The sequence below is a fragment of the Mesocricetus auratus genome, unplaced genomic scaffold (genome assembly GCF_017639785.1).
Source record: "Mesocricetus auratus isolate SY011 unplaced genomic scaffold, BCM_Maur_2.0 Super-Scaffold_100009, whole genome shotgun sequence".
In the NCBI taxonomy this organism is placed as follows: domain Eukaryota; kingdom Metazoa; phylum Chordata; class Mammalia; order Rodentia; family Cricetidae; genus Mesocricetus; species Mesocricetus auratus.
The window spans coordinates 67,656,603-67,677,431 of NW_024429193.1; the positions used below are offsets into that span (position 1 = coordinate 67,656,603).

The 20,829-nt window shown below is 58.3% G+C and overlaps 1 protein-coding gene across 5 annotated transcripts; it reads left to right on the forward strand.

Annotated features, from left to right (window-relative positions):
• Positions 1 to 1,640: 1,640 nt before the first annotated feature.
• Positions 1,641 to 20,790, forward strand: Pear1 (platelet endothelial aggregation receptor 1). Of its 5 annotated transcripts, none has more exons than XM_013120700.3 (24): positions 1,648 to 1,814; positions 8,091 to 8,161; positions 9,441 to 9,541; positions 10,137 to 10,241; positions 10,520 to 10,620; positions 11,819 to 11,911; positions 12,061 to 12,304; positions 13,043 to 13,163; positions 13,354 to 13,490; positions 13,574 to 13,786; positions 14,039 to 14,213; positions 14,296 to 14,416; positions 15,811 to 15,974; positions 16,066 to 16,168; positions 16,256 to 16,402; positions 16,567 to 16,692; positions 17,464 to 17,592; positions 17,699 to 17,827; positions 17,946 to 18,158; positions 18,312 to 18,400; positions 18,502 to 18,625; positions 18,719 to 18,781; positions 18,868 to 19,107; positions 19,499 to 20,790. In XM_013120700.3, exons 3-24 carry the CDS (start codon positions 9,450 to 9,452, stop codon positions 19,648 to 19,650), a joined length of 3,081 nt encoding a protein of 1,026 aa, XP_012976154.1. In that variant the 5' UTR covers positions 1,648 to 1,814; positions 8,091 to 8,161; positions 9,441 to 9,449; the 3' UTR covers positions 19,651 to 20,790. The 5 variants fall into 5 exon arrangements, with proteins under 5 accessions (XP_040608477.1, XP_012976154.1, XP_012976156.1 ...); XM_013120702.3 differs by having other exon boundaries at positions 8,091 to 8,150; XM_013120701.3 differs by lacking the exon at positions 8,091 to 8,161.
• Positions 20,791 to 20,829: the final 39 nt, after the last annotated feature.

Below are 20,829 nucleotides of genomic sequence, written 5' to 3' on the forward strand. Positions count from 1 at the left end.
GAGGAGGAGAGGACAAGGAACAGGCCCGGGACCAGAAACCGAAGCCGTCAGTCAGCCAGACACAGAGACAGCAAGAAAGTAAGAAAAGGTAAAAAATCCCGAGGCCAAATGTAGATGAAGAGAAACAGGTTAAGCTAAAAGAGCAAGTAAAGAGCTAAGCTCAGGTCAAGCGGTCAAAACTAAGAATAGTCTTGTGTAATGATTTGGGAGCTGAGTGGTAGCCCCAAAGAAAAATCCTGCTACAGGTGTAAGTACATACTGTAGGATCGCACTTACACAGAAATTCTAGAAAAAAAAATCGCAGTGACAGAAAACAAATAAAAATTTCCACGATCTTGGGTTGGGGTGAGAATGGGCATTATTGCACGGCAGAGCTGGGGGAGATGGTCATTTAAACATATTTATTTATGTTGTAAGGGGTGGGGATGCTGCCATGGTATTTCTGTGAGCTCAGATTCTCACCTTCCACCCGGTGAGGTCAGACTCGGGTCATCAGGCTTGGTGGCAAATGCCTTTACCACCTGAGCTGTCTCACTCTCCCCAGATATGGACTTTTTTTTTTTTTTAAAGTGGGTTTTCTCTGTGTAACATCCCGTCCTGGAATCCATAGCTGTCCTGGAACTCGTTCTGTAGACCAGGCCGGCCTCAAACGCACAGAGATCCGCCTGCCTCTGCCTCCTGAGTGCTGGGATTAAAGGCGTGCGCCACCACCGCCCAGCCAGAGACGTACATTTTAAAGCATGCTTTATTGGGACGGTAGTTTCACTGATGAGCACATTTGCCTAAACCAATGGAAACACCGTTACGTAGCGTACACTAGACGGGGAGGGACAAAGACTGAGCTAAAGGATCATGGTCTGACCTCGCGGTGGTTAGCAGGCCAGGGCATGTGGACTGAGTTTCAGTTTGGATGAGGGGAAAGCTCTGGAAATTGATAGTACCAAAGGTTGCACACATGTGAAGCACTTAATGCCACCAAACTACACGCTTAATGTTTGTCGAGAGGATACATTTTATGCATATTTTGCCACGATAAAATGTTAGAACAGTATTTATCAAACCAAGTGTTCTGATTTTTATTGTTTATCAATCACGTCTAAATAAAAGTGTCCCTGCTGCCGGGCATTGGTGGCGCACGACTTCAATCCCAGCACAGGGAAAGCAGAGGCAGGTGGATCTCTGAGAGTTCGAGGCCAGCCTGGTTTACAGTGAGTGATAGGATAGGCTCCAAAGCGACACAGAGAAACCCTGTCTCGAAAAACAAAAAACAAAACAAAGTGTCCCTGCTGCTGAGAATTCAACCCAGGACTTGCAGCATGAGCCACACCCACAGGCCCAAGTTAGTTGCCTTTGCTCTGAACCCTGACTGTTGTAGGTCGCCGGGTGTTTTCGGAGCAAATCTTGGGGACAGCGAGCGGCTCAGATCTTGCCTTGGCCTCTTGATATAGCAGCCTAGCACCCTGCTTCAACCCATGCAAAGGTCACAAAGATCTGACCGTGCAGGTGTGGGGGGGCGCCCCTCCCGTGAGCGCCGCCAGAGGGCGCCGGCGGGCAGGAAAAGGGGGCGTCGGAGGGGACAGCGACGCCGCAGCCGGAGCTGATCTCAAACTTGTCAGGTTGGGCGGCTCTCCTCGTCCACTTCGCAGACCGGAGTGAGGAGGCCTGACCCCACCCGGCCGGGCTCCAGCCTCCCGGCGCGGACTTCCTGCCTGGGCGCGGGCGGAGGCCCACCCCCTTCCTGCCCGTGCAGCGGGCAGCTCCGGCTAGCGGACCGTCGGTGTACACGCAGCGCCGAGCTCTGAGCTCCGAGGCAGGTGAGTGACCATCCCCGTCCCCGTCCCCGCCCCCAGACCGCTAGCGCAGAGCACAAAGAGTTGGGGTGGAGGGAGCGCCAACCGTCTAAGTGGAAAGAGAAGAGGAAGGGGAGCGGAGGTGAGAGGGGCGAGAAGGATCTGTGTAGAGAGAGCCATCTAAGTGAAAAGAGAGGAGAGAAAGGAGAGAGCCGGCAGACGGGGAGAGAGCGCCCACCGAAGTGGAAAGAACAGCTAGAGTGGCCGTGGGGATTGGGAGTCCCGACCAGCCTGGGAGAGTGTTCTCTTCTCCCAGGGAAGTTTCGCCTCCTGGATTCCACTGCCCAGTTTGCTAGAACCTTGGTGGTACCGAAGCCCTGAGAAGTAATCCTAGACCATGTCTTCCCCTCCATCCTTCAATTTCTTCCTTCTGGAGGGACTAACAAAACATAGTGCTTGTTTCCTGCGGTGGCTGGGGGAAAGCATGTCTCCTGGATAAAGACCGCGTTCGCTGTTTGTAGATTTGCAAGTCCTTTTCCGCCTTGTGGGAGAGAGGTCAGCCATAGGCACCCAGCCTTTGCCTGCATGATGTGGGCAGATAGTGTGACCTGGGCCCTGGAACCTAGGCGCCCCAGCAAGTTCCCTCACCTCCCATCCCTCTTCCCAGCTTCCAGCCATGGGGTTGTGACTCCTGTTTTGGTTTTTCAGTTGTGCTTGCTGCCCCAGCTGGGGACTGTGACCCTGGTCCCAGGAGATGGGAACAGCATGTGCTGGCTGAGGTTCCCAGGCTCAGCCGGCCTCAGCTCCAGGCAGGGCCGGATAAGGGGTCAGTTCTCAACCCCTGCCTATGCTAGGCCTAGAGGGATGGGGGCTAGTCTCCAAACCCAACTCCACCCCGAAGTGTAACAGTGTCTGTGTGTGTACAGGCCAGATGGGTGTGGACGGACCTCTCACCCCAGTCTCTGTGTGTGAGCGTGTGTGTGTGTGTGTGTGTGTGCGTGTGTGTGTGTGTGCGTGTGTGTGTGTGTGTGCGCGTGTGTGTGTGCATGGGCGGGACAGGTGTGGACGGACCTCTCACCCCAGTCTGTGTGTGTGTGTGTGTGTGTGTGTGTGCATGGGCGGGATAGGTGTGCATGGGGCGGGACAGGTGTGGACGGACCTCTCACCCCAGTCTCTGTGTGTGAGCGTGTGTGTGTGTGTGTGTGTGTGTGTGTGTGTGTGTGTGTGTGTGTGTGCGTGCACGGGCAGGATAGGTGTCCTGTCCACCCTCCCAATCTGCCTGCTGATGCTCTCCGGCAGATGACATCCTCCAAAGCTTACCACTTTCCCCCTGCCACCTCTCCGCATGTCCTTCTCTTCTTAGAGGGGGTGAGGTGGGGGCTTGGCTTCTGCTTCTCCACTCCACTCCACCGTGCCCTATCAGACTTTACCAGAAGAAGGAAGAAGAGGAAACCGTCCCCTGGCACCCTGCTCCACCAGCGGGAAACCTAGACCGAGATAGCTGCCACAGCCACAGGAAGGGGCTCCACGGCCTCCTGGCTTCCCTGAGGCCCCTCCACGTGGCCTCATCCCGGCCTGGTGCCTGCTCGGTGGGGGGAAAGCCAGCAGAGAGGCAGGAGGGGTAGACAGACATGAACACAGACACTCAGACTGGAGACAAGACGCAGGGAGAGAACTGTGGATGTAGGAGAGACTGAGAACAAGGGTCGCAGGTTGAGGAGGAGCCAGGGTGATGAAAGGAAGGACACACAGGGTGTGCAGGCCTGGCCCAGACCCCTGCTGTGCTCTGGTGGCTTGTGTCATGAAAGGCATGTTGCCCCCCTGCCATCCTAGGACATTTCTTCCTAGGAGGCGTAGCTTGGAGGAGGACGAGGTCAGTCCTCTCTGTTTCCTAAGGGTGATAACTAGTGCTGCAAACCTGCATACAGCCTCAGAAGCAGCCTGAAGCCAGGCTCCTGAGTGTGGGCATCTTCCTGGCTGTCCCCACGGACAGAGGGGGCGTCTGGGACTCAGTCCCTGTGTCTGGAAGGATCTGTGGTCCCCAGATCAGGACAAGGCTCCCATCTAGTCCTTTACATACCTGGGGAGTCGGATGCCAACACCGAGGAGTCCCTGGCCCAGGCTGGTAGGGCTGAGGAGTCCCTGGCCCAGGCTGGTAGGGCTGAGGAGTCCCTGGCCCAGGCTGGTAGGGCTGAGGAGTCCCTGGCCCAGGCTGGTAGGGCAGATGTGGGGCCATCTTTCTTCCACTGTGAGTTCTCTCTCTTCATTCCACTTTCCCTACCAGCCACACGCTCTGTGGGGCTCTGGGAGGCCTGAGCGGGACTGAGGGGAGGCCGCAGCCTCTCTGCTGTGCCTCAGAAGGAAAGCTGCAGTGCTCTGTACTCAGTGTTGGGGGCGTGTCCATGTGCTGTGGGTGCTGGCTGGTCCTAGGCACCCAGGTGTATGGGGGAAGGGCCCTGCCCAAGCCAACTCTGACTCAGTGGCAGACAGCATAGCTAAGCATTACGGGCAGATAGCGTACAGCTTAGTGGTGCAACACTCGCCTGGCTGGCATCTTCAAGGACCAGAGTTCCATTTCCAGCACTACTGAGCAAGCCCAGACCAGTTAAAGAGACCACTATGGCCCTGGGTTGAGCTGGGAGGAAACATGGACTCTGTCAGTGTTGGAGCATGCTGCACGGGAGGAGGGGACTGAGGGAGCAGGCTGGTGGATGTAACCGCCACAGGCCTGTCCTCCAGCCCTCCCTAGACTGCACACTCTACTGTCAGCGCCTAGCGTGGGCTGGGTTAGCTCTGCTTTTCCCAGAGGAGGGACTGACTTTGGCTGGGTCAACCCCCCCCCCCCCAGTGTCCGAGGAGCGTCCCACTTGGAGCCAGCTTCTAAGCAGACTCGGGGAAAATAGCCAGGACTCCCCTGGGCCATGGGAGCCATGCCTGTTAGGTCTACAGGACAGGGAGGGAAGGTGAAGCATGAGCGCTGGGCAGCTTCCTGGTGGAGGCAGCTCTTGAAGCGGACATTCTGGGGAGAGGCGGCTGCTCCTGAGAGACATGTGGGGCTGTAGGCTTCAGTGCCTGGTACAGCCGGCCTTCCCTGTGATGGAGAAGGCAGTAGAAGCCAGCAGTGTCCAGAGCAGAACTGCTTTGGTTTTTATTTTTGACACCAGCTCCCTCTGTAGCCCAGGCTAACCTGGAATGAATTATACTCTAACCTCACAGCCCTGAGTGTTGGGATCATAGGTAAAAGCCACCTTGTCCTGCCCGAGGTATCTCTGGGTGGTGGCAGGGAAGGCATTCTCCAGGCTGTGGTGACCAGACAGACAGCCCTTGGGCAACTCATTTTCTAAGACCCTCCAGTGAAAAGGGCCGCCTCTCCCCAGGTGGTAGCCATGGCTGGGGCCAACTGGCTTAGACTGTGAGTCAGAATCCCTGCTGGTTCTCTGTTTCCTGATGAGTAAACAAGGCCTACGGTCGACCCTCTAGCCTCCGTTTCCTGAGCCGACAGCAGGCCAGCCTGTCACCCTGCTCCTCTCCTGCTGCCCCAGCCTCCAGTCTGCCTCTCTCAGGCTTCCTGTTCCTCCATCCGGCACACATGCCTGGCATGCCGGAGCCTGGTTTGGCTGGGTGTAGGAGGGGCCCTGTGTTTGAGTGCGCTTGTGGAGACGGGTGTGAGGTGCCACTGGGCGCTCCGTGCTGGCAGAGCCAGCTCTTTCTGGGGAGAACGTGGACCTGGGCTGGGGTCTCACTCCTGTTTGTGGAGGACTTCTGCAGCATCTCAGGGGCACAGACAGCTCAGGAAAGGGACACGGGGACCACAAATGCCCGCCTCAGCACCACGCTAAGCTGCATTGTGTGTGTGAGGGGGGGACACTGCTTGACTGTTCGTGACAGCCTTGACAGGAAGGAGGATGGAAGACCCCCGACCAGGAAAGCGATAAAGGAAAAGGGTGTTGGTGAAAAACAGAAACGGTGTGTGAAAACCATGCCCGGTTACTAGGGAGGCTGATAATGTGGACGGAGGCTCAGAACCAGTCACACAGCTTGTGACAGGGCAGGACTGGACTCTCTGGACCGCACGATGGGGGAGCATCAGGGAGTTGGGGTTGGTACTGCAGGTGCGGGAGGGCAGAAAATTCAGGGGTCCTGCCCTGCTACTGGCTCTAGCTTGAAGATGCACCTGGCAGGCAGCCCACCATTCTGGGGATCAGGTTCTGGCCTCCTCCCTCCCCCCACTTCCTTTCTCCCTGTCAGCATTTTCAACCCTGTTTATTCCCGGATCATCGTGGGGGTTCTTAAAAAAACACCCAGTTTTTCCTGGAACGAATGCAGGAGGCCCTGAGGATGCTGGGTACGACTAATGCGAACGGAGTGGCGCGTGTTACAGGCTGGCCCCGAGTGTGTCACCACGTTCAATCTTTACGGTAGCCTTGTGCCGGGGTTACCTGGAGTAGAAGGGCCAGAGTGCAGGGTTACCCCATGCTACACCGCTGCTGGAAACCGGCCTGCAGGAGCTCCCTTCCATCACTCCCATTTGCTGCTTTCTGGCTAAGAACCCTCAACCATCTACCAGGTCCCAGAGGCCCGAGACTCACTTCCTCCTCCCAGACGCTGGGGTGTAGTGAGGGTAGGGGGCTCTTGGAGCGGGAACAGGCCAGGGCCCTGTGGGACTTGGAGGCTGAGAGGCAGGAATGTAGCTTGCAGCCTTGCAGGCAGGAAATGGAGCTGAGCCTGGCCCAGAGCCCAGCAATTTGCATGAGGAGGTGGGAGAGAAAACTTGTTCATTTTGACTGCCTTCAGCGCGGTTCCCACGCCTCTGATCATGTTCTAGTGGCCGCGTCCCCTCCCCTTCTCTGGTCCCGGCCCTGGCCAGCTCCTCACTCCTACAACTAATGCTATAAAGATATCAAGTCCCTGGGTTTCCTATTCCCTGTCCAGAAATAGAACTATTGGGAGGCCTCTGCTGCTGCCCGAGTTTGGATCCCTCTTCTGACAGACACCATTGGCGGTGGGGCTTGGGCAGGCTCCCGTGTTTACTGAGTCTGCTTCCTCGGCTGTGGACTGTGGACTGTATAGTAGCACTCTCTGCGAGGACGGACGGACAGAAGCTTTCAATGAAGTACCCTATGGGAGTCGCTCACTCCCTGCCTGACCTATCTCACAACAGCTCAGGGTCACATTTTGACGGTATGAGGGCAGGCCTTTGTCAAAGCAGAAGCTTGGTGGTCTCCTAGGGCAGGGATCCGGGTGCGTAGTTAGAGGCTTGGTGCTTCTGGGACCAGAGAGGAGCTGGAGGCCCATGGGATAGGCGTCAGGTGTACCCACCCCACCCCCCACCCCAGAGAAACCAGCTTTTGGAGGCTTTGGGGTCCTCATCAGACCTGTGTTTATCTCCCAGGCTGGGAATGGTCAGGTGAAATCCTGCTTTCTGCTAGGACCTCCCCCACCTCCCCTCCCTGTTGCCCACCCGCTGGTCTCTGCTGACCCCACGTTGGCTTCTAGCCCTGGACAGAGCTGCTGGAGCCTCCTCCGCAATGCAGCCCCACCCTGAAGGCCTTTGGAGAAGGGAAGGGAGGCCTCCAGTCAGTTAGCTGCTGAGCTAGCTACACCCCATTCTGTGCGGGGCCCTCCTGAGCCCCCAGCTGAACCGAATGGGGAGATGGGGCAACACTTGATTGCACTTCTGGCCTGGGAGTAAGGGCAGGTGACGCTGGGGAGGACTTTATGCAGCCCCAGCTCAAACGACTTCACCTTAACTCATCTTCCTGTAGGCTCTGCCCACCAAACCCTGCTGTGGACTCTAGGGACAGACAGGACAGGGCCGCTCACTGGGCCCCATGACTATCTTCCTAGGTGACGCTGCATCCTGACTAGAGCCCAAGGTTCTGGAAGCATGGAGTATGGGAAAGAATAAGAGTAGGGGAGAGATGTGGAGAGTTCTGGGTTCTGTCCACGGCCCTGGCTGTAGAACACCCTTGGGGGAGTCGGGAAGAGTGCTGTGGATCAGTTGGAGCCAACCCTGTTGGTGGCAGTGAGCAGGGCAAGGTTGGAGGGGACAGTTTGGGACCCTTGAGAGAAGGAACTGACTTTGGGGTGGGGACATGTTTGATGGTAACACCCACTGGATCAGGTTCGAGTAGCACTGGGTACCTCCACTATGGTGGGGCTCCCTTGACCGCCATCTCCCAAGGCCACAATGTCAGCCGGGTAGCCAAGTCAGCCAGTGGACCCCTTCACACCTGAGGGGAAGTAGGGGAGGGTGGAGCTCCACACTCCCAGCCAGGCAGCCGAGTTTCCTCTTTTAAGGATCTAAACCTGTGCACTGGGATCCCCGGAAATCATTTGGCTTCCCTGCTGGCATCAGGGGTGAGTTACTGGTGAGTAGGAATGGCTGAGGAGACTGGAGGTACACCTGGGCCCCCAGGCGGTGTGGAGGGAGTGTCTCTAGGTCATGGGGGGGCTGGGAGTTCACTCTGGGCAGCAGTGACATGGAGTAAAGAAGATGAAGGGGAAATTCAGCTGTTAGAGAGTTAAAGCGAGCTGGGGACGGGGCACAGCAGGGAGTTGGGGTTCACTTAGGGAGCCTGTGATAATTTGAGGAGGCGCCCTGACTGAGCTGAGAGAATCAGGATCTGCCGGAATATGTGGGTGGGGGGCCAGGGGTGGGGCTGCAACTAGCATTCCAGGGATACTCAGGGGTGTAAGGGGCCAGCAACTGCGACCTCTCTTCTCAGGGAAAAAATTACAAGCAGATGTGGATATATCTCTGGGGAGTAGAGAAGGGAGCTTGGGCAAGTTTTAGAGAAGCTGTAGCCATCAGCTTTTCCTGAGCCTAGGTGGTCAGAGAAGAACTCCTCCCATCTGGGGTCCTGACTCTTCCCACCCCGGAGAGAGGCCTAGAAGTGGAGATGAGGAGGCCAGGCTCTTAGGGCTGTCAGAGAAAGATGGAAATTGTCCCTGGGAGCACAGCAGTGACTGTGTGGCCACCAGTGCAGTCCCACTGCCATCGCCCGTGGCTAGGACCTCCTGACCAGACTTCATTAGAGCAGCTTGGGCTACCGTCGGCCCACGCACGGCGATGGAAGCTTGCTGTCGGTGACATCTGATGTTGAGCTGTCCTGGCTGACCGTTTGACAGTTCTCTTGGCTTCCCTTAGAACCGCCTTCGTCGGCCCCAGTTTCGTACTGTGTCCTTAGCATTTATCTGCTAGGTTAGGGGGTGGTCAAGTGGCTAGAAGTTTGTGTGTGGTAAATGGTGCTAGGAGGCTCTAAAAGACATGAGCATGGTGCCATCCCGCGTGCGTGCGTGCGTGCGTGCGTGCGTGCGTGCGTGTGTGTGTGTGTGTGTGTGTGTGTGTGTGTGTGTGTGTGTGTTGGGGTGGTGGGCGGAGTTGTCAGGGAGCAGACAGAAAAGCAAGGTGGCCCGCAAGCTAGGCCTGAGGCACAGAATTCCAGGAAGATGAGGGCTGGAGTCAGTGTGTTAGCAAACTGATCTGAGACCTGGGGCCGCAGGAGCACTGCTGGGGTCTGGGGGAGCTGGAGCCCTGCTGCGGGGACCAGAGGACCGAGGAGGTGGCAGGCCGGTCCCCACATGCCTGCTGCCTGACTCTGCAGATGCATCCTTTCTGCCGTCTTCAGTTGCTGTACCCTGTTGCAGGCCTCGGCAATGCTTCTGCGGCTGCTCCTCCTGGCCCTAGGCCTGCCTCTGGCCAGAACACTCAACTCCAATGACCCCAATGTCTGCACCTTCTGGGAAAGGTGAGACGGGCCCACGCTTGCTGCTTGTCCTAGGGGGTGGCTCCTCCTAGGAATCTGTTTCCGGTCTCTCTGTGCCCTTCCATGGCCTTTGGCCTTCCCCACCTCTGCTCTTGTCTCAGTCTCTGTCCTGACTCTGACCCTGGATCCCCGTGGGGGGGACCCATATACAGCAGACCAAGCAGAGGGGCTGCCTGGGGTGGGGGTGGGGAGAAGGCAGAGACAGGACTGGAAAACAGGGCTCAGGGCAGAAGTTAGCCAAAAATGCTTCAGCCCTGCTGTCTGCTGGGTCCAGATTGAGCAGTCAAATTCAATCGTCCCCCATCAGAAGGCGGGTGTGTGTGTGCGTGCGTGCGTGCGTGCGCATGTGCGCGTAGATGGCTTTAGCCCTTAGGATGAAAAATAGTTATGAAGGGAGGAGTCCTAGAACATTTCAGTTCTAGGAGGAGCCTCTAGGTAAGACACATGGGGAGTATGGGGAGGAAGCCCAAATACTGGGGTTACTGGTTTTCACCTGGTAGAGCCTGGCCTTGGCTCCCTGCTGCACCCTGCCAACTCAGGCCAGGCTGTCTTGGGCCTAACCATTCTCGTTCCACAGCTTCACCACCACCACTAAGGAGTCCCACCTCCGCCCCTTCAGCTTGCTGCCGGCCGAGTCCTGTGACAGGCCCTGGGAGGACCCCCGCACCTGCTCCCAGCCCACGTGAGTGCTTTATCCTTCTGTGAGTCAGTAGCTGGTTGAGCCCTGGCCCCTCTCAGAACCTTTGACACTCTGACCTCAAGGCACTCTCCTGCCCATGGTGGCACCCATGTGCCCAGTGAAAGTGCATCTGCTTCATTGTACATGTTTGTGGCTGATGTGGGCCAGAGAGGGAGCACTCACCCTCTGACGCCCTCTAGTGCCTCACTGAGGTATGACGGGGTGGGGGCAGCCAGGGCCTCAGCTAAGAGCACTGATGGCCATCTCCTGGGCCACCGCAGGGTTGTCTACCGCACTGTGTACCGTCAGGTGGTGAAGACTGACTCCCGCCCACGCCTGCGATGCTGTGGGGGTTACTATGAGAGCAGTGGAGCCTGTGTCCGTGAGTCTTGAGTGGGGTCAGGGTAGGAATGGACCAAGGGGGACCCATGTGTCAGGAATTTTCCCTGACCCAGTGAGGGGTATAGGGTGGTGGGTTCCCTGTCCAGTGAGGGGTGTGGAGGTGGTAGGTTCCCTGCCCCAGTGAGGGGCGCGGGGGTGGTGGGTTCCCTGCCCCAGTGAGGGCATGGGGGTGGTGGGTTCCCTGCCCCAGTGAGGGGTGTGGAGGTGGTAGGTTCCCTGCCCCAGTGAGGGGCGCGGGGGTGGTGGGTTCCCTGCCCCAGTGAGGGACGTGGGGGTGGTGGGTTCCCTGCCCCAGTGAGGGCATGGGGGTGGTGGGTTCCCTGCCCCAGTGAGGGCATGGGGGTGGTGGGTTCCCTGCCCCAGTGAGGGCATGGAGGTGGTGGGTTCCCTGCCCCAGTGAGGGGCATGGAGGTGGTGGGTTCCCTGCCCCAGTGAGGGGCACGGAGGTGGTGGGTTCCCTGCCCCAGTGAGGGGCACGGAGGTGGTGGGTTCTCTGCCCCAGTGAGGGGCACGGGGGTGGTGGGTTCCCTGCCCCAGTGAGGGCGTGGGGTGGTGGGTTGCTGCTGTCATGGGGTGGTGGGTTGCTGCTGTCTGCCCCAGTGAGGGCGTGGGGTGGTGGGTTGCTGCTGTCATGGGGTGGTGGGTTGCTGCTGTCATGGGGTGGTGGGTTGCTGCTGTCATGGGGTGGTGGGTTGCTGCTGTCATGGGGTGGTGGGTTGCTGCTGTCTGCCCCTTTGGCCAGCAGCTGTAGCTGGGGTAACACGGCTCGAAGGGGGGCTGGAGATGGAGGCTGGACCTACTTGCTGTTGTCCAGTTTCTCGCTCCTAGCATCTTGGGAGCTTATCTTCAGATGGGCCCCTGCCATCCTCTGACCCTTCAGCTCTGTCACCACTGTCACCAGTCCCCAGCCTGACTTAGCCCTCCCTCAGCCCCTCCCCTTTCTGACCACATCTCTATCCAAATACAACTGGAGAATCCCCCGTTTCCCAACAAGATGTTTAGACAAGGTCACAGAAAGGGGTCAGGGAGCCTAGACCCCTGAGGGAACCCCCCAAGTCCTCATCTCAGCCACAGCTGGTGCTTGGGGACCTGCAGGCCCTGGCAGGGGAGGAAATGGCTCAGGCTCATAGACCAAAGGTGCGATGGAGGCATGGTCTCACTCACCCGTCTCTGTCCAGCACTCTGTGCCCAGGAATGTGTCCATGGTCGATGTGCGGCTCCTAACCGGTGCCAGTGTGCACCAGGCTGGCGGGGTGACGACTGTTCCAGCGGTGAGTTGCCAGTGACTTTTAATTGGAGTCCATTGCTGTTAGCTGCCTTTCTGGAGATGAGGACATGGGGGTGTGGGCTATGAGGCTGGCCCTAGCTGGAAGCTGGGGGGGGCAAGTGTCTGGTGACTCCCTCGCATTCTGTTCCACAGAGTGTGCCCCAGGAGTGTGGGGGCTGCGGTGTGACAGACTCTGCCACTGTGGCAACAGGAGTTCCTGCGATCCCAAGAGCGGGGAGTGTTTTTGCCCCTCTGGCCTGCAGCCCCCCAGCTGCCTCCAGCCTTGCCCTCCTGGCCACTATGGTCCTGACTGCCGGTTTGGTTGCCATTGCCAGGGGGCATCCTGTGACCCCAAGAACGGAGCCTGCTTCTGCCCCCCAGGGAGAACAGGACCCAGGTGTGTGACGAGGCCATAGACATAGGACCCTACATGAGGAAATGATGGAGCTGAGAGACCAGGATCTTAGTCCAGCGTCTGCTGGGTCCCAGTCAAGCGGTTACCACAATCACAGCATGAGAGAGAAAGTGTGTGTGTGTGTGTGTGTGTGAGAGAGAGGGGGGGAAAGAGGGGAGAGAGAGAAGAGAGGGTGAGAGAGAGGGAGAGAGGAGGGAGAGAGGAGGGAGAGAGAGGGAGAGAGAGAGAGAGGAGGGAGAGAGGAGGGAGAAGGAGAGAGGGAGAGAGGAGGGAGAGAGGAGGGAGAGGGAGAGAGGGAGAGAGGAGGGAGAAGGAGAGAGGGAGAGAGAGAGGGAGAGAGGAGGGAGAGAGAGGGAGAGAGAGAGAGGGAGAGAGAGAGAGAGGAAGAGAGGAGGGAGAGAGGAGGGAGAGAGAGGGAGAGAGGAGGGAGAGAGGGAGGGAGGGACGGACAGACAGGGAAGGGGGGGAGAACAAGTTGCTAAGGGAGGTTGAGGTGAACGGCTTGCAAGGCCACATGCAGAGAGGGCTGTGCTGTTATTCCCCAGGGTAGAAAAACTGTAGTAGGAGCAGGTGTGGAGAGGGGAGCAGGGGGAGGGGGGAAGGGGGCACAGCTGGCGCACACCTGCTCCACCCACCTGCCCTCCCCACCTGTGTAGCCTGGGGGGAAAGGGGGGCCAGCTGAAGGTTCTTCCTATGACACCGACTCACCCTGTTCCACAGCTGTAATGTGCCATGTTCACAGGGCACTGCTGGCTTCTTCTGCCCCAGAACCAATCCTTGCCAAAACGGAGGTGTTTTCCAGGTCCTCCAAGACTCCTGCAGCTGCCCTCCTGGCTGGATGGTATGAAGGGTGAAGCCCGCATGCATGGGGTTGGGATTCCCAAGAGAGTTTGAGGGAGGCACCTGACAGGGCTACGGGCCAGTGATTTCATGAGTTGGGACCCCAGAACCTGGGAGGGGTGAGCCTATGAGGGTGTCTAACAGCAGGCCGCCATGAGAAGGGGACTAAGTGACTTTTCACCCATCCACAGGGTGTCATATGTTCCCTGCCCTGCCCAGAGGGTTTCCATGGACCCAACTGTACTCAGGAATGTCGCTGCCACAACGGTGGCCTCTGTGATCGGTTTACTGGGCAGTGCCACTGTGCTCCTGGCTATATCGGGGATCGGTGAGTGTGTGGCTTTGGGGAGCTGGGGTGGACCAGGAGGAGGTGGAGCCCCGTTTACACAGATGTGTATACCCGGCACCCAGGTGCCGTGAAGAGTGCCCTGTGGGCCGCTTTGGACAAGACTGTGCTGAGACCTGCGACTGCGCCCCCGGTGCCCGTTGCTTTCCTGCCAATGGCGCGTGTCTGTGTGAGCACGGCTTCACAGGCGACCGCTGCGATGAGCGCCTCTGTCCGGATGGCCTCTATGGTCTCAGCTGCCAGGAGCCCTGCACCTGCGACCCGGATCACAGTCTCAGGTGGGCTGCGGGAAACACGGTCAAGGGAGCTAGAGTTCTTGCTTTAGAGTCAGCAGAGAAAGGGAGAGGACCAGGGGGTAGCTAAGGGCACGGATGCCACGGAAGGATCAGGGAGGGGTCGGGGGGGAGCCCGCGCAGCCTAGGCAACCGTCCGTGCCCAGCCTGCCTCTCGGGAGAATTTCACAGAGCCCCTGCGGAGGAAGTGGCCTCTGTAATACAATTCAGACACTCGTGTCCCCTCTGCGCCCACAGCTGCCACCCTATGCATGGTGAGTGCGCCTGCCAGCCAGGCTGGGCGGGCCTACACTGCAACGAGAGCTGCCCGCAGGACACGCACGGGCCGGGCTGCCAGGAGCACTGCCTCTGTCTGCACGGCGGCATCTGCCTTGCAGACAGCGGCCTCTGCCGGTGCGCACCCGGATACACGGTGAGGCTGTGCCCCACCATGGGGAAAGGGCGAGTGCGGTGGGGTCCGGACCGCCCCTCACTCCTGCGCCCTCCTCTCTCAGGGACCTCACTGCGCTAGCCCATGTCCACCGGACACTTATGGGATCAACTGCTCCTCCCGCTGTTCCTGCGAAAATGCTATCGCCTGCTCCCCCATCGACGGCACATGCGTTTGCAAGGAAGGTAATGGACTAGGGTCTTTGGGAGGGCGGGCCGGGGGTGGGGGTGAGGAGATCACTACTAGGACAAAGCTTATTGAAAGTGGGCCTGTGGGAACCAGCCAGGCTAGCTTCTGCTAGAACACTCTCTGTCTCCTCTCATCCTCCCCTTCTCCTGCCCTCCTGTCTCCGCCTTTTTTTTTGGGGGGGGGACAAGGTTCCACTATGTAGCCCAGGATAGACTCAAAGTCCAAGTACCCATCCTGTCTCAGCCTCTAGAGTGCTGGGATCACAGGCAGAGACCAAACGTCCTAGTCATTTTGCTTTTCTCTAGCCAAGTGTCATACTCATATTTGTCCTTAGAAGGTGTAGACCAAAAGCTACCTCTATGATGAGTATTTCTCACCCTCAGTTCTATAGGAATATTCCATGGCTGTGCCAGTGAGGTCTTCCAAGGGCTGTCACTGTGGCATGTTGGCAGCCCCTAAGCTGAATTCAGATCCAGTGGTATTAGACCTAACAGAGGACCAAGACTTAAGCAGCCCCCGTTTCTCCCTGTTATCCCACAGATGGCCTGGCGGAGCCCACTATGAGCTTGGGTTTGTTGCCAGCCGCCTCCATTCTGTAGGAGAGACAGATGAGGCCCAGGTGGGGGAGCAGAGACGGGCGTCCAGGAGGGTTAGAAGGCACCGTTGGAGGCTCAGAGATTGTGGAGGTTCAGGATGGGTAGAAAAGACTGGAGGTCCAAGGGAAGGGGAAGAAACAAATGGAAGGTCCAGGTGAGGGAGACAGAGGAGGAGGAGGAGGAGGAGGCCCAGGTGAGGGAGCCAGAGGAGGAGGAGGAGGAGGAGGAGGAGGCCCAGGTGAGGGAGCCAGAGGAGGAGGAGGAGGAGGAGGAGGAGGAGGCCCAGGTGAGGGAGCCAGAGGAGGAGGAGGAGGAGGAGGAGGAGGCGGCCCAGGTGAGGGAGCCAGAGGAGGAGGAGGAGGAGGAGGAGGAGGCCCAGGTGAGGGAGACAGAGGAGGAGGAGGAGGAGGAGGAGGCCCAGGGGAGGGAGACAGAGGAGGAGGAGGAGGAGGAGGAGGCCCAGGTGAGGGAGACAGAGGAGGAGGAGGAGGAGGAGGAGGAGGAGGCCCAGGGGAGGGAGACAGAGGAGGAGGAGGAGGAGGAGGAGGAGGCCCAGGTTGGGGAGGCCCAGGTGAGGGAGCCAGAGGAGGAGGAGGAGGAGGAGGAGGAGGCGGCCCAGGTGAGGGAGACAGAGGAGGAGGAGGAGGAGGAGGAGGAGGAGGAGGAGGCCCAGGTTGGGGAGGCCCAGGCGGGGCAGGAGAAGCCGTAGGAGGCCCAGGCAATGGACTTGATCAAGGAGTCTTTGAACTGCTTGTTGTTCATGGGCTTTTCTCATGCCTGCTTAACTTTTCTAGGTTGGCAGCGTGGTAACTGCTCTGTGCCCTGTCCCCCTGGCACTTGGGGCTTCAGTTGCAATGCCAGTTGCCAGTGTGCCCATGAGGGAGTCTGCAGCCCCCAGACTGGAGCCTGTACTTGCACCCCTGGGTGGCATGGAGCTCACTGCCAGCTTCCTTGTCCGGTGAGTGAGCACAGCCCACCTTCCCAGGGAGGGGAGGGCGCGGCATTCCTCAGCTGACTAGCCTGCTCTCCCCCTCCTTTTATTCTCCAAGAAGGGGCAGTTTGGTGAAGGTTGTGCCAGTGTCTGTGACTGTGACCACTCCGATGGCTGTGACCCTGTTCATGGACACTGCCAGTGTCAGGCTGGCTGGATGGGTAAGCATTCTGGGTGTCCATGTCTTAGGTCTGTTGTGGACCTGGGAGTGTACTCCATGAGAGGTGACCCTTAGTTGTCTCCTACAGGCACACGCTGCCACCTGCCTTGCCCAGAGGGCTTTTGGGGAGCCAACTGCAGCAATACCTGCACCTGCAAAAATGGGGGTACCTGTGTACCTGAGAATGGCAACTGCGTGTGTGCACCGGGGTTCCGAGGCCCCTCCTGCCAGAGGCGTGAGGCTCCCTGTAGTCTACCCCTCCCGTTGGCAGCTCAGATCCGGGAGCCCCCTCCACCCTCGGGTTCTGCCTCTGCCTCCCATCTCCTGATAGTGATCCAGGGGGAGGTGGGAAGGGAGGCCACGGTCCAGGCCCCCGTCACCGTGCGTACCTTTCCCTAGCCTGCCAGCCTGGTCGCTATGGCAAACGCTGCGTGCCCTGCAAGTGCAACAACCATTCTTCCTGCCACCCTTCGGATGGGACCTGCTACTGTCTGGCAGGCTGGACAGGCCCCAACTGCTCTGAATGTGCGTAGCAGCTTGTGCGGGAGCTCCTGTGCCTGCCGCTTGGGTGGTTGGGCCCTGGAACCTCATGCCCCTGATGTCTCTCTACTACCCAGGTGCCCACTCCCTTTCTGTAACCCACGGAGGCCACGTTTGCCTGGGTGGGTGTGGGCTGTTGCCTGGGTTTCCCTCTCCCAGCAGCCCCGGCTGTACCGTATCTCTCTCTCACTGTTTTTGTTGTGTGTCATCCCACACACAACCATGTGATGATAAGAAGAGGCTAGTCTGGGCAGCAGAAGCATGTTTTGAAGGGAGATGCTGCCCAGAGACGGCTGGCTACATTTCTGCAGTCAGGGCATAAGAGAAGTGCTCTTGGTGAAGTGTTTGTTTGTTTGTTTTTGTTGTTAGTGTCTGCTATCAGATTATTTACTAGGATCATACACACAGCTAATGTAATAGGCCGGATGTATTAGTAACACACCTGTAATCCCAGGCAGGAGGCAGATGTTTGAAATCAGAAAAAACAAGCCCCGTGCTGAGCCCTCCAGGGGCTGTTGGGAAGGTTCTGGTTCCCCAGCTCTGGGTCCATTATTTCAAAATGGCCGTTAGGGACTCAAGAGCAGATATTAAGTGGGTAGTGGGTCAAGATGACTGGAGATGAACACTTGAGTGACATCAGTGTGTAGATGCCCTTCAGAGCCTTAGTATCTCCAAGCAAGGCCAACCTGAAGACTTCAGAGATACTGAGAGTCCATGCAGAGGGGGCCCTGCCTGACATCCCCTTGTCTCCTGCAGCATGTCCCCCAGGTCATTGGGGACTCAAATGCTCCCAGCCCTGCCAATGTCATCATGGGGGAACCTGCCACCCCCAGGATGGGAGCTGTGCCTGCACCGCAGGCTGGACTGGACCCTTTTGCTTGGAAGGTACCGACAGTGAGCTAACTCCCTGAATACCTCGTAGCCCTTATCCAAGAGGGGGCTGCAGTTTGCTGACTCTGTGACTGCTACTTGCTTCCTTGGCTCTATCCAGGCTGCCCACCAGGAGTATTTGGTGTCAACTGCTCCCAGCTATGCCAGTGTGGTCCTGGAGAGAGGTGCCACCCACAGACCGGGGCTTGTGTGTGTCCCCCAGGACACAGTGGCGCACCCTGCAAGTTGGGTGAGTTCTTGGATTCTTTGACCCTCTGAGATTCTCTGACCCAGGCTCTTCCTTAAATTGCACCCTTGTTCACTAGCAGAACCAAGGTACCGGTCTCAGTGCCCACTTCATTTCACAGGAGTCCAGGAGTCGTCCACCGTAATGCCCACATCTCCTGTGACCCACAGCTCACTGGGCGCAGTGATTGGCATTGCAGTACTGGGGACCCTTGTGGTGGCCCTGGTAGCACTGTTCATTGGCTACCGCCATTGGCAAAAGGGCAAGGAGCACGAGCACTTGGCGGTGGCTTACAGCTCTGGGCGACTGGATGGCTCGGATTATGTCATGCCAGGTGAGCTGGGGTGAGGCTTCAGTGAGTGAAGGACAGTGGGGTGCTGCTGACTGTCCCCCCATGGGGCATGGGGGGAATAATGGCCAGAGTCCGGGGGGTCAAACTGGCCTCTGCCTGTCTCGGAGCTTCTCCGCACCTGTGTTTGTCCTGCAGATGTCTCTCCGAGCTACAGTCACTACTACTCCAACCCTAGCTACCACACTCTGTCTCAGTGCTCTCCTAACCCGCCCCCCCCTAACAAGGTCAGTGCACTGAGGGGGTGTGCTCGGTGTGTGGGTGGGGCCACTCCTCAGGAAAGCCCCAGCCCTGCCTGGGCTCCCCCTGAGGCATCGTCCCCCGTCAGGTTCCGGGGAGTCAGCTCTTTGTCAGCTCCCAGGCACCTGAGCGGCCAGGCAGAGTCCACGGACGTGATAATCACGCTACACTGCCCGCAGACTGGAAGCACCGACGAGAGCCCCATGGCAGAGGTGACTGTGTGCAGCCTCACCTGCTGGGTCGTCTCCGTGGGGTCCGGATGGGGATGGGGACCAGAGGCCTGACTTCTCTCTGCCTTTCCTCAGGCTCCAGCCACCTGGACCGAAGCTATAGCCACAGGAACGGCCCAGGACCACTCTGTCATAAAGGTATGGATGGAGAGACAGGAGGGGAAGGGGAGCTGGGCCAGGGAGCTAGTGCCTCCAGGAGCCTGATTTCCTTCCTTGGCCCTTAGGTCCCACTTCTGGAGAGGAGCTGGGGGCAAGTGTTATGTCCCTGAGCAGTGAGAACCCCTATGCTACCATCAGAGATCTGCCCGGCTTGCCTGGGGATCCTCGAGAAAGCAGCTACGTGGAGATGAAAGGCCCGCCATCAGTGTCCCCTCCCAGGCACCCTCCTCATCTGCGGGGCAGTCAGCGGCGGCAGCCACAGAGAGACAGTGGCACCTATGAGCAGCCCAGCCCCTTGAGCCACAGTGAGTCCTCCCTGCCCCCAGCAGAGGCTATAGGGCACTGGAGCATGGGAAGCGGGGAGGGAGACGCGGAGGGGGAGGAGGAGATAGTGGCACCTTTGCGTGGTTCGGTCTCAAACCAGGCGTTGCCCTGCTTCTTCAAGTCTGTCCCTCCCCTGAGGGAGCATTTGAGAGGATGCTCATATAGGTAGAATTAGCATCCAGTTCTAGGACAGTGTCCTCATGGCCTTTGAGGCGGACGGGCGGGGTGGCTTTGCCGAGAGCCAAACATGCAGGTGCTTGGTCCAGAGCCCACACGCATCTCCAGTCACTTCTCTATGGGTAGGAAGAGCCTGGAGTAGGGAGAGAGCCAGGGGAGGCTGAGGGGTCACCTCGTCCTGTCCTCTGTCTTCAGATCAAGAGCCTGTGGGCTGTACGCCCCCTCTTCCTCCGGGTCTGCCTCCTGGCCACTATGACTCACCCAAAAACAGTCACGTCCCTGGCCACTATGACTTGCCTCCTGTACGGCATCCACCATCACCTCCGCCTCGGCGCCAGGACCGCTGAGGAGTCCGCATGGTGTGGGATAGCACCTGTGTTCCCTGCCAGGAGCAGGGACCAGACCAGCAGGCCATGGACAGGCTCGCTGGATAAAGAGAACAGAGACTGATGTTGTCTCTCAGCTTCCTTCTGCCAAGGGAGACAGACACGAGTTGACAAACTGTCCAACTCCCTTTCTTCAACCCAGTGTTCCTTCCTAGGCTCTGGACTAGATGGGGGGCTGAAGGTTGTGGGATATAAGTCTGATTTTAGATTGATTTTAAAAATGTGTCGGGTACCTCTTCTGTGCGTATACCCAGGCGGAGCTGTGTGTGTCTAGTTGGCTTCAGAGGGTACCGGGCACAGGCTCTGCCTTCTGCGCTTCCCATGTAGCTAACCTCTGAGCTTAACCAGCGCCAACATCAGGCCCCGGCTACCTGCCCACCCTTCGCTTGGTAATCAATGTTTTTGCTGCAGTGGTTGCATCTGCCTGTGGTGTTTATCTCCCTGGTCCTCCTTGGGCTCCTGCCCAGCTTCACTCTTTCCTGGAGCGAAGGCTATCTGCCGTGCTGCCTCCTCCCCCAGGGACCCCCCAGGGACCCCCCCCAGGGACTGGTGCATCTCAGCTCAGCCTCCCACGTTGCCTGTTGATGTCTGCGGAAGGCAGGGATGGTGCCAGCCATTATTGTGTTTTTTTGTTGTTGTTGTTTTTTTTACGAGACAGAATTTCTCTGTATTGTTTTTGAGGCTGTCGGTCCGGCCTGGCCTCGAAGTCACAGAGATCCGCCTGCCTCTGCCTCCCGAGTGCTGGGATTAAAGGCGTGCACCACCACCGCCTGGCAAAAAGGAACATGCATTATAGTTTTTGAAACCTTGTCTCACTATGTAGACCTGGCTGTGCCGGAACTTACTACGTAGACCAGGCTGGCCTTGAACTCAGAGGTCTGCCTGCCTCTGCCTCCAAGTGCTGGCTTTAAAGGCGTGGGCCACATGCACTGCGAGCTCAGACTGCACAGTGATGATGTGATTTCCATGTTACTAGATTAGCCTCTGCCACCCCCTAGCGGGGAGACAGACCCACGCTGCCTGAATGCAGGACTCCATGTTTATGTTTACTGTTGGTTTCCCTTGACACACGGTAGTCAATAAAGGTTCCTTTAAAAGCTGCGTGGCCGGATGGCAGTGCCAGCGACAGCCGTGGCAAAC

What these genes read in the sequence shown, in the direction of transcription:
- Pear1 (XM_013120700.3), top strand. Translation starts at nt 9,450, where the DNA reads ATGCTTCTGCGGCTGCTCCTCCTGGCCCTAGGCCTGCCTCTGGCCAGA. An exon ending in GTCTGCACCTTCTGGGAAAG is followed by an intron (nt 9,542 to 10,136) that starts GTGAGACGGGCC and finishes CTCGTTCCACAG; the next exon opens with CTTCACCACCACCACTAAGG. An exon ending in AGGCCCCTCCTGCCAGAGGC is followed by an intron (nt 16,403 to 16,566) that starts GTGAGGCTCCCT and finishes ACCTTTCCCTAG; the next exon opens with CCTGCCAGCCTGGTCGCTAT.